Below are 11,424 nucleotides of genomic sequence, written 5' to 3'. Positions count from 1 at the left end.
TTATGCAAGCTGCTGCTTTACCATATGACATGTACATTTGTACCATGAACTCAGCGGTTGGTGTCTGTGTGCAGACCATCCACGCTCTGCAGCTTTGCTTCCTAAGCAAAATACCAAATTCAGACTTGGGCAGCCTGAAACCAAAGGCCACCTTGCTGCACAGAGTAGCTTGGGCTGCCATCTCACTCCCTGGACAGCTGAGAAATGACAAATTTACAAAAATTAGAGAAATCTCTGTCGTGTTCCCAGCCCATTCCTCTATTGCATGCAGCACTTTGTGCACAAGACAGCCAGCCATGCAGCTAGGCAGGCCTCAGGCAGTGCAGACTGGAGAGGGAGGTATCCCAAGGCCAAACCCATCAGTCCCACCCTGTCCTGACTGCACCTGGGAAGAAAGAGCCCTCACAGTTCCCAGTTTGCACTTTCAGATAAATTCTTTGTTTAGACTTCCTAGTGGCTTTCACAATACCATTTTTGAATTAGCCTATAGAAGTTAGGTGAAAGAAATGGAAGTTCCAAAAAATTAAAAGTATCATTTATTAATAACAATTTACAAAACAGGAAAACAGGTAGAGACTTTGTCTTCCTTTGTGAGATGCCAAGCCCATACAATCCACAGCTGTTTTCTGATGGATGCTCTGCTCCTTACAAGCTGCTTCCACATAAAGAAAGTGGAAAGAGGCTGTATGAATGACAACTAAAGACTCTTCTGAAAGAAGAGTGGACATACAACATATTCTGACACTTAAGACATATTCTGTATACATAATTTATTACGGATTTCAATATATTTGCCAATTTGCCCCTCTCATTCCCCCTTCTCACAGGAGTATTATTCAGTTTTGATATTGACTGTATAGATAGCATTGGCTCAGTGCAAGATTGCAGTTTTTTTTTCCCTGCTTGTTTCATTAAATAGTGATTTATTAAATAGTGATTTTTAGTCCCACAACCATTCTACATTTCCCTTGAATCTCTCCTTTCACTGTGATCATGACAACAAATTACATACTAGTGAGTTAGAAAGTGATTATTAAACTCTGCATTCTGACAAACTAATATTTGACTTTAATTCATGTTTTAAAAAGAAGCTGGATCCTCTGCAACTCTTATAAATCTGTGTGTTTTCTTCTTCTGTCACTCATTATTTGTTCTGTAAGCTCCATCCAAAACTCCATTTTACGTTCTTTCAATTTCTTCGCTGCCTTTTGTGTCAGGTCTATTTCCAGGTATCTTTCATCCAGATCATATTGAGGCCAATGTACCAAGCCTTCTCCATTGGGATTTCTGAAAACAATATAATGAGAAGTTAACTGTACAGTTGCCAATCAATTGTGCTCTGACTTCTCAGGCTGAGATCATTTCAGAAAACTAACAGGAGCTCAGATTATGTAATTCTAGTACCGGAATAGTTGGATATTTTTATCAAAATGCTCATCATTGGAATAGTCAACATTAATAATTCTCATTACTTTGGGACCTAAACCTCCACTGCTCTTGGATTTTTATTTAATTTTATTTTGTTTGGTTTGCAGGCTCATTTAAAAGTTTTGTTGTTGTTGTTGTTGTTGTTGTTTTATTTCTTGCAGTTATTAAGAATAGAAATTATTGCTTCAATACTTATCTTAAATTCTGCCAAATGTATAGGAACTACCATACAAGTATTGCCATTATGTTTCAGGCAGCACAGACAAAACTTGAGCTGTAATTAGCATTGTGATTCTCACCCATTTCTAGCAAAGTTAGTCCAATATTTCATGACAGTTCTGCTAAGTTTTGCTTCTTCTTCTGTAGCATTCCCTGCAAGTGAGAGATGAAATAGCAACATTAAAAAAATAATCAAAAAATATCAGTTAAATCTATTCCGATAGACTGTAATCAGTTCTGTAGCAGACAGTGAGGAAGATGGACTAGATGATCTTTAAGGGTCTCTTCCAACTCAAACCATTCTATGATTTTACTTGTTACTCTGGGCTGTGGGAGTTTTACATGAACAGAGCTCTAGGACAGAACAGCAGATGAATGATTTCATGAGAAGTAACTACTACTGAAGACAGAAAATGATTATTTTGGTTCCGATATTTCTAAAAGATACTCTATTCTGAAAGCCCTCAGGTAAGTACGATTAATAACAACGATGTTTTAAAAAGAATTATTTAGCAAGCATGGATACGTCACCAGCTAAGAATGGCTTTCCAAAGACAAAGGCAATCTCATCTGCATGATCTGCTTTTACAAACTCCGGTACAACACCTGCAGCTGAGCTTGGTCGATGCTGGAATTCATAAAAGTAGACTGGGTTGCCAGCATCTAGTAGAAAATAAAATTAAAGAGAAGAGTGCTAGTGTTGAAAATGCCTGTCATGAAAGATGATAATTTTTTATCACAAGCTATTTTGATAAAATGAACACACTATCAGTTCTTTTGATAATGAAGAGTGATACACACTGTCCACATACACATCCAAGGATGTAATTCTACATTTCTTCTAATTGATGCTGAATTGGAGACTCACCTCTGTGGTGTCTAGCCACTTCAACAGCTGAAAAAACAAACAAAGGATCTGCTATTGAATCGAGAAGGCCATCTCGCACCTGAGCATGGTTCTCTGCAACCCCTATGTATTCATTGTATACTAGATCAACAATGTCAGAAGGAGCACCCTGAAATAAATAATAAAGATACTTTTTATAATGACAATGAATATTAAAAGGAGTAACAGCATTAACTGAGCATGCTACCTGCGTGTCTATGGCTAAATCCCAAACATTACCTTCTTTCAGAGAAAATCCCCAGCCGTGCCAGAGTGCATCTCCAAGTTCAGAATTAGGAGTTACACCATTACCAGGTATAGATGTTCTTAAGGGAAAGAGGCTTGCAAGATCACAAAGGATGCCCTCAAACATCTTTAATAAATATTAGTCACTGATGCTGATAGATAATGGTAGTCTGTTCTCCCTTTTGTGGAAATAACTCTCTTAAGAGAAAAGAAATCCAGCAGGATTTCATAAAATTCATTTATTGCTGCAGATGGCCATCATTTACTCCCTTTCAGAACAAGCCTGTGCTCTGCCTTTCCAAGTTCATGATACATATCTGTGGCTCTGAATGACCCATTGCAAGTACTGGCTATGTTTATCAAGTCCTTAATTCTTACATAATAATCTGAAATCTTCTATGTTTGGTAGCTTCAGGAGAGCTCAATAAGCAGAAAAGTGAGAACTTTGCAAATTACAGGGAAGGAAAACCTCAGGTGCCTAAATGTAGGTCTCAGTGCCATTTTAAACATCTCAGGGTATCCTTCCTAGTCTCCATCTGCTGCTTCAGAAAAGCCGATATGTTCTACAGGTCTTGAGTCATACCTGCCAGTACCATACATAGCTTAGATAACCCAGGGTATCCTGAATGTCACAAGAGACCTATGCTTAGCTAACTGCATTAATCCTGGATTTCCACAGAACTCCTTTTAAAAAAGACAGGGCATTTAGGGTGGAAATTTAGAATATTTTCTGTGTTCATCAATCAGTAGCAGCAACAGGAATACACCATCTGTGCTGTCTGTTTGGGAATTATTGTCCCAAGTTAGGAAGCTGTCAAAAAGAACAGTCTACTTTTAAATATATCCCTCCAGCAGTATGAATATAGAACCAGCCCAGTGAAGAAGGAGCACTTAGTTATTCTGGAAATGGTTTCTTACCTTAAATGATAATGCTAATGTGCTCTGTAACACTTGACGTGCAACATCTTTCTCCAGACCTTCTGTAAATTCAGGAAATTTCATCATCTGCATGACAAAGAAACTATGTATTTATTAGGAAATCTTTTATTAACAAAATTATATATGAATAAAACCATTATGTATCTCTTACTCTAGGAAGTATCCATCCAAATTCACAGTTATTTACTCCTATTATATATGGGACTGCATTGATCACTTTTTCAGATAGCAATTGCCTGGGACTCTTAGGGAAAAATACGCCATCCAGAGATGCACTGATGAACATGGGAGGCTGGAAAAAAACAAACAAACAAACAAAAGAAAGCTTCAATAGTACATTACTATTTTTTTTTTCTTCTAGAAAACATCTTCGCATTTTTACTATAGATGCAAAGCAAAAGAAATTAAGTGCCAAGTGAAAATATAAGAAGTAATAGTATTTAAGCTCTCTCTTAATTTATCTCATCAAATTTTCTGCACCAGACAGAAAATTTGTGAGGATTAGCATTATATTTTGAATATCCATGAAGTGTAGGTGATATCCAATTTACACTTCTTAGGTAGTTCAATCCCAGTATGAATGTACAGAGCAGTGAGGGAAGAACTAACTTCTGTGTTGAAACTGCAAATGAATATGGAAGCCAGTATAGTGACAAGAAATTTTGAGATGGACATAATACATGATATCAATTAACGTTCAAATTCTCCAGGAAAACTTTTACATTTCAAAATGCTCTTTTCCTTCCCTTGGTAGAGCATGACAGCAAACACATGCAGCTCAAAACCCATGTAGAATTAAAGGGAAGTAACCTGTTCACATTTTTCAGATGAGGTATAGCATAGCTGCAATGTTGTCGTATCCTGAAAAGGTCAAGAAAGAGTCAGATGTTACATTAAACTGAAGTTCTCCTAATATTACAATACACTTACAGCATACTCTGTTATGAAAAAAAATTGAAATGTCATTTGAATGCAAGTAGTATAATTTCACCTACCATTTTTAGAGTTATCTGTTCCATCTCTGCCTCAGTTTTTTCTCTTAAGCACTCAACCAATGCAGCTGAACTGGATTTTTCACAGCCAGCTGCAGCAGCAATTCTCTGCAATTAATAAAAAGAACAATCATGCTTTAATTTACTAGTTATCCATATGCTTCCTGCAGAAGGTTCTTCTGTTCACTGAATCTGAGAGTCCAGTGTGTGGCAATCTACATTTCTCGGAAAGGACAAGCAAAGCCAGATATGTTTCAACTGCAGATGCAGAGAATAGGAAGCTCTCATAACCCTTCATGTTGTGGGCTGAGCAGAAAGACAAACATACTCTTCAAAACATTTTCATAGAGTGGATACAATTACCAAGGTAATTGTTTTGGTAAATATAATGCTGGGCTGATAAGGCAGAATAGCATAAAGGAGCTCAAGTGATCCATATTCAGAATACTGACATGTAGATGATAACACGGAGCATGCTACACCTTTCTCAATGATGTATAGGTTTTTTGGGTAACATTAGTTCTCAGCTGTCATTAGAGAGACAGAGTTCATCACAATATTGCCTCTAATACAACCCAGACTAGCAAAAAGAGGTTTCTGGATATTTTTTTCTTGCAGGTGAAAAATTGGGTTGAAGTGAGCTCTTCTTTTTAATTATAACCAAATGGAATAAAGTCTTGTTTCTTTGAGCACAACAGGCATCAAATAGGAGGGAAAGACAACAGTAGTCAGAATCTGGTGCCGTTTTCCAGCCAAAAATTACAGCTCAACTTTTTCTAAAGACATAACAAGTTACAGTGTTTCTTTACGTTTCATGCTTGCTCCCTGCCTTCTCTCTCTCTGCTTCCTCAGTCTTCTGCTTTCACTCAGACATCTGTGGATATTCGCGTATTTTGAAAGAAAAGACTCATTAAGTATGTATTATCTGCACACAGAAACACTATCTCTGGTGATTGTGATTGCAGTTTCGCAAGAAAAAGGTCTAGTGCTGCTTTTTAGAATAAACCATTTAAGGTATGCAAAATTATCAGAAAATAAAAACATAAAAAACAAAACCACGAGATACCCACCTGTGCTTGCTCCTCAGGCTCGTCAGTGAACAAAATCCTGACCGCAGTACCACTCTCTGAAATGGCCTTATGGAACAAGCCCTTTGCCAGAGGAGATAAGACCTGAAAAAAAGCAAGAACAAGCATTACAAGCGTTTCAGGAATTACATTCTGACCACTGACTTAGAATTTCATTATCAGGAAATGCCTTTCAAAATTCTTTGAAAACAAATGTCTTAAGATTGTTATTCTGTAGACTCTGACCATAATTCAGCTATGCAAAAGTCTTTGGCAGTAATATCAGGGATAAGGAGTTCAAGCCTGCCAACTTCCATAGGACCTCACTTCCAAGTCTTCATGGAACTATACTGTAAGCCAGATATGGAACACATAACTATGTCAAGGATAGTCTGGCTGTGCTACAGAAAGGGAATAAACAACTATTCGTCAGAACGTAGGAGGTTAGCAAACAGAAATTATTGCTTAAGTGCATTCATTGCTGAACCCCAGGCTCTCTGTGTGATCTGCAGCAAACTGTGAGAGACTGGAAGAGAAGAATCTCTTAATCAATTAATCAATCAGTGTTGATGTAAAAAATTGGCATCATCACTGTATCATAAAATGCCAGTCTAGTTCACATATAATGACTACTCACCTGGGTTACTTTGCACAAGTGACTGTTGTAGCATACAGGAAATGGGCAACAGGGCTTCCTCTCAGAGAACTTTTCTCAAAAGGATAAATTTTGCAAAAGCCAAAAACCCCAGAACTCAAATTAGGAGATGATGAATAACATCTTGGGTCTAAACTACAAGATCTGTGTATGAAAAGTACCTTTTCAACAATCAGAAGCTGCATTGTTATCACATTGTATTATAGACCAAGGTGATGTGTGGTTTACTATAAAGCCCTACTTTTTTCTCTCACTGATTTTTCATTAAGGCACTAAGAATGAACGTGGACAGGTGTTTTTGTTGTATTTTTTTTTCCCTTAATTAACTAAAATTCATGACTTGTGAACTTACAAGAGCAGAAACACTGACTCCTCCTGCAGATTCTCCAAAAATGGTGACAGATCCTGGATCTCCTCTAAAATGTATGATATTTTCCTGAATCCACTGGAGAGCTGCTACTTGATCCAAATACCCCCAGTTACCACGAGCATGCTTATCACCAGTGCTAGAAAGAAATAATATGTTTAAATGCTCGATGTAAGAAAAAAGGTAGAAGTAAATACAATCTTAAGTATAAGAAATCAGCTGCAAAAGAGCCTCTCTGCATAACTTAAAAAGAAATGGCTGAGATCAGAGTATCAGGCAAGACCAGATTTTGAAGCAGATTTGGGACTTGTAAGTTGTTCCCAACTTGCATGTGTAATTAAGACACATATAATTTATTTGCATAAGCAAGTATTCTCCATGCCTTGTCACAAAGGATTTGTGCATATAATTTTGGAAATCACTTAGCAAAAACTAGGATAGAATATCTTACCTAAAATATCCAGCAATACCTAATCTGTACTGAATTGTTACAACTACCACATTGTCAAAGGCTGCTAGTGCTGAACCATCATACGATGAAGCTGCTCCAAAAACTAATCCACCTCCATGGATCCATACAAAGACCTGGAAAGGAAAAAGCAGAAACAATTCAGCACAGGTAAGAGCTCCAATGATATAAATTAAATACAGTATTTTGTGCTTTCACTCCCAAGACTTTCAGGTTAAATTTCACAGACAGTAGAAGTCTTTTGAAATGGAGGGTAGCAGCCTTACAACATACATTGATTTCATTAAATACTTAAATTAAACCAGTGTCCCGTGACTTTTCACACTTTTTGTTTGTTTGTTTGTTTGAGGAAATCAAACATTACTTATGTAAAGTGTCAGTAAGATTTTACTTGTAAAATGGGATTTTTATTTTATTTTTTTTTTGTATCTGCTAAAGCTCAATTAAATATTTAGTGGTGCAAAGTGTGTAATTGGATCATCATTAGAGAACTGCACCTGTAAGTCTCCATATAGTACAGGTTGTAGATCTGCTGTAAAATTGTTATAATCTTTAGGAAGCTTTTAGAAGTTTCAAGTTCAGGCTCAATTTGGTCCATCAAGTCACAGAAGCAGTAAAGTTTGCTAGAGGTTTTACAATGATTTTGCTTACAGGCAGCTTCTCCTGTTCTTCTGTAGAAATGGGTGTGTATACATTCAGATATAAGCAATCTTCAGATATTTGGAGATGAACTTTTTCTTTTCTGTTAGTAATAGCATCTGAAAAATACTGTCCTAATACTTTGTCCTGTAGACACCTGAATAAAAGAAAAAAAAAGCAACAGAAATAACTAAAACCTCAGTGGTACAAAGCATAGCTTTTATATACTCCAAGTACAAATCAGAAACCAATCTGTAGTACATTTCTAGATTGCTGGAAACAGAAAACATAAAATGTTTTTTCACCATTAATATATTTTCTTCCATTGACTTGGCGTTAGTAAGCTCTGTAAAAAGAAGTCACGGTCTGCAGCAGTACACAGTGACAGGCAGATATAATTTTGCATGTTTCAAAATATTACAGAAATATACCTGCAAATGGATATGGCTATAAATTGCTTAAATGAAAATGTAAAGTAATTATTTTACATCTGCAATAGCTTTTTGTATTGTAATTATAGATATCAGGCTTGAGTCACTCTAAGAAGGGCGCTAGTACAAGTGGAATAAGATATTTATAATATAGTCTAGAACTGGTCTGTTTCTTAGATGTCCTATTAAGCAAGTGATTCATTGAGCATTCTTTTCTTCCAATATTTTATTCCAGCATTTCCTCAGCTTCTTTCTGTTTCTGCTCCAAAGTTACACAGTTTATAAACATTATGGCCAAATGCTCCCAAAACATTACTGATCAAGTGATCAAGTGATGATCCATATTAGTTCATTGCTGATGCCATTTAGACAGCACTTTTTAACAAAAAGAGCAGCTTATAAAGATATCTTTAGAAATGCATTCATTGTAACAGTTGCAGGTGGTAGTGAGATGACACCAATAAATTTATCTTTGTGGACTTTGACCATCTTGCGTATCAGTGTCCTTGAACTGTGTATAATATAAAATCATGAAGAAGATAAATGTTTTTCTCATTGTCTTACATCGGTGGGTAGGAAGCAGCATCTCTGACACCTTTCCATGGCTCAGGTGGCTGGGGTTCAGAAAACCTTAATGGTCCAACAGGAGGCTTAGCAAAAGGAAGTCCCAGAAAGACATTGACACTCCTCTCAGCTGCATTTACTTTGACTTGGTACCCTCGGACACTCCCATAGTTGGTCACCACTTCTGGTTGTTCTGCTTTTTGTCCTGGGGGATGTGTACACAAAATTCAGATAATTGAGTGGTCTGTTGGTTAGTAAGTGAAAAAATTCTACGAAATTTAGCTACCTAAATATATACCTTTTTTTTTTTTTTTTCCTAAACAACTTATTTTCAAACATAAGGTTTCAACAAACTCTATCATTATAGATGACAACATTTCAGCCTTCATTCTGGTTGTGTTTGTATGTATAATCTGCTTCAGGTATATCATGTATATTTGCTCACTATGCACACACATTAGTAATTGTGTGTAGATCGTAATCCATTTGATCCAAGTTGTTAAAAGTCCAATAGACTGCTCTCATTAAGAAAAGGCATTTCCTTTTTAAGAAATGGATCTGTGAATGCGCAATATATATTTGGGACTCTCATTAGTAGATACAGACAAAAGAAAAAAACTTCTAATATACCTGAAAATAGTCTGGCATATACAAATGGTGTAAACATTTAGGTAAGATTTATGTTAATCACTGTGAAAATTCTCAGTATCTAATTAAAAACATGGCATATTTTGGTCTTCTCTGACTCAGCAGACAAAATTTTGCAAGAGGAATTTAGTTTTACTAGTTGTAAAAACAACAACAAAGACAAATGCCTGAAAATAGATCACAAAGAAGAAATGAAGAACTATTTGCTATTCAGACTTAATTTCTCTGCAGCAAGGTTGGGCACCCAGGTCCTCAAAGAAGGCTGGGATTCCCATAGGTAGTCTCCTTCCAGAAGGGAACAGTGAAAAACATTTCTGAGGCTTACCAGTAGCTACAAGTGCTGTAATCCCAGCAGTGAGAATTAAGGACAGCAGCGTGTTCTTTTCAGTTGCCATTTTGCATGCAAGTCACACATTTACCTCCTCGGTGTATTGCCTTTAATACTCTGTGAAGTATAACTGTTACGCAAGACAAACACTGATTAGTTAAAGCATTTCTCAAGCTGTGAAACCAAACCAACAGTGGCCAGCCTGAGCAACTGCCCTGACTGTAAGCCACTCCCTTCAAGGGGAGTGTGCAGCAGCTTGTCTGTATATGGGAACAGCGAGACCTATATGCAGAATGTCTCCAGAAGTTTCATACTAGCTTCTCGCCGCTTCTTATAAATCTTATTCACGGAGTATCAGGACTCAACTATTTGCCTTAAAATACATTGTAAATAGTCCTCATAACATCAGGAGATTCTTCCTGCTACAATAACACTACTATCTTTGAAAAATTAGGACTTAATCTCCCACTACACACTGAAGAAACCAGGAAAACTACCCTACTATTTTATTACATTTACTTCATTTTAGTATGTAATTGCTTCATTTCAATATATGTAACACATAGCATATCCACAAAGACCAAAATCCAAAAAATAATCCTGAAAAAAGTGCCTTTGCTGAAGTAAAAATCGGTAGATTTTTCATCTCACAAAGGGATATTTTTTGACAAAAGCAATACTAGAAAAATCTCAGCTTTTCCTGCAGGGTGGATACTCCACCTACCACTCAGTCCTGTGCGTTCAGGAATGTTTGTCTTTTATCTCAAAATAAAAGAGTTTTGCAATACTAAAGAGAGGCTTTCTCAACTATTGTAGCACGGGAGCAATATTAAACGATTTGGGTAGTAACCCCACATTTAATCCCTATGAAGAAATCAGGAGAGTTTAGAGACTTCTGTGTGAACTTATGTCTGTCACGCAGGCATGATATGAAAAAAAGGCAAGAGATAGATGAATAGAAATAAAAGAAATTATCAGTAAAAGGGATTATCTACTATGTAACTAGGTAGTTGTGTTTGTTCTATGTTTCCTTGCTTTGCTTTTTTCTTTTATTTATTTATTTATTTATTTATTTATTTATTTATTTATTTATTTATTTATTTTGGCTAGAGTCAGTAGCTCTTGTTCCAGAAAGCCTGTTTTGTAATTCTATGGCATTGTAATTCTTAGTTGTCTGAGAGAGCATTTCTAAACATTATCTTAGTGCCCACACCTTTGTTTCAGCTATGTGTGTCCTAAGACCCACAGTCATTACATTAGTTGAGCACGTATGTTAAACTTGTAGTGGTCCTGTGTGCTCAGGCTGTGTTCATGCACTCTGAAAAGATGCTTTACTCTAGATTCTAAGTTTGTCTGTACAGGTGTGATTTACAGCTTGTATAGGTAAATCCAGGCAACTTTAAACTGGACTGCTCGGGGTACAAACTATTGGCAGCTTGTTCCAGATGTGTATATTCAATGCATACTGATTATCTTAAGCATTTACTCCGTTATCAGAAGACTTTTGCCCTCTGTACTACAGCAGCTCTGTGATGCAGCCGCGACA

At 36.6% G+C, this 11,424-nt stretch overlaps 1 protein-coding gene across 2 annotated transcripts; it reads right to left on the bottom strand.

The window, feature by feature from the left end:
* Positions 1 to 518: 518 nt before the first annotated feature.
* On the bottom strand, positions 519 to 10,082 carry LOC137861706 (fatty acyl-CoA hydrolase precursor, medium chain). Of its 2 annotated transcripts, XM_068693102.1 has the most exons (14): positions 9,876 to 10,082; positions 8,903 to 9,107; positions 7,920 to 8,064; positions 7,251 to 7,384; positions 6,785 to 6,938; positions 5,781 to 5,882; positions 4,714 to 4,818; positions 4,529 to 4,579; positions 3,870 to 4,010; positions 3,698 to 3,784; positions 2,516 to 2,663; positions 2,179 to 2,310; positions 1,728 to 1,800; positions 519 to 1,287 (listed from the first exon to the last, which is right to left on the bottom strand). In XM_068693102.1, exons 1-14 carry the CDS (start codon positions 9,943 to 9,945, stop codon positions 1,110 to 1,112), a joined length of 1,725 nt encoding a protein of 574 aa, XP_068549203.1. In that variant the 5' UTR covers positions 9,946 to 10,082; the 3' UTR covers positions 519 to 1,109. The 2 variants fall into 2 exon arrangements, with proteins under 2 accessions (XP_068549203.1, XP_068549205.1); XM_068693104.1 differs by lacking the exon at positions 4,529 to 4,579 and having other exon boundaries at positions 9,876 to 10,081.
* Positions 10,083 to 11,424: the final 1,342 nt, after the last annotated feature.

This window comes from Anas acuta, chromosome 10 (assembly GCF_963932015.1).
Source record: "Anas acuta chromosome 10, bAnaAcu1.1, whole genome shotgun sequence".
Lineage (NCBI taxonomy): Eukaryota > Metazoa > Chordata > Aves > Anseriformes > Anatidae > Anas > Anas acuta.
This window is presented reverse-complemented; position numbering and strand designations above follow the sequence as displayed.

Bases quoted from the DNA above. Each gene is read 5' to 3' on its own strand.
- LOC137861706 (XM_068693102.1), bottom strand. From the start codon at position 9,945: ATGGCAACTGAAAAGAACACGCTGCTGTCCTTAATTCTCACTGCTGGG. The intron at 1,801-2,178 runs GTGACGTATCCA...TCTCACTTGCAG, and splicing joins TGGAAAGCCATTCTTAGCTG to GGAATGCTACAGAAGAAGAA. The intron at 1,288-1,727 runs GTGAGAATCACA...TATTGTTTTCAG, and splicing joins ACTAACTTTGCTAGAAATGG to AAATCCCAATGGAGAAGGCT.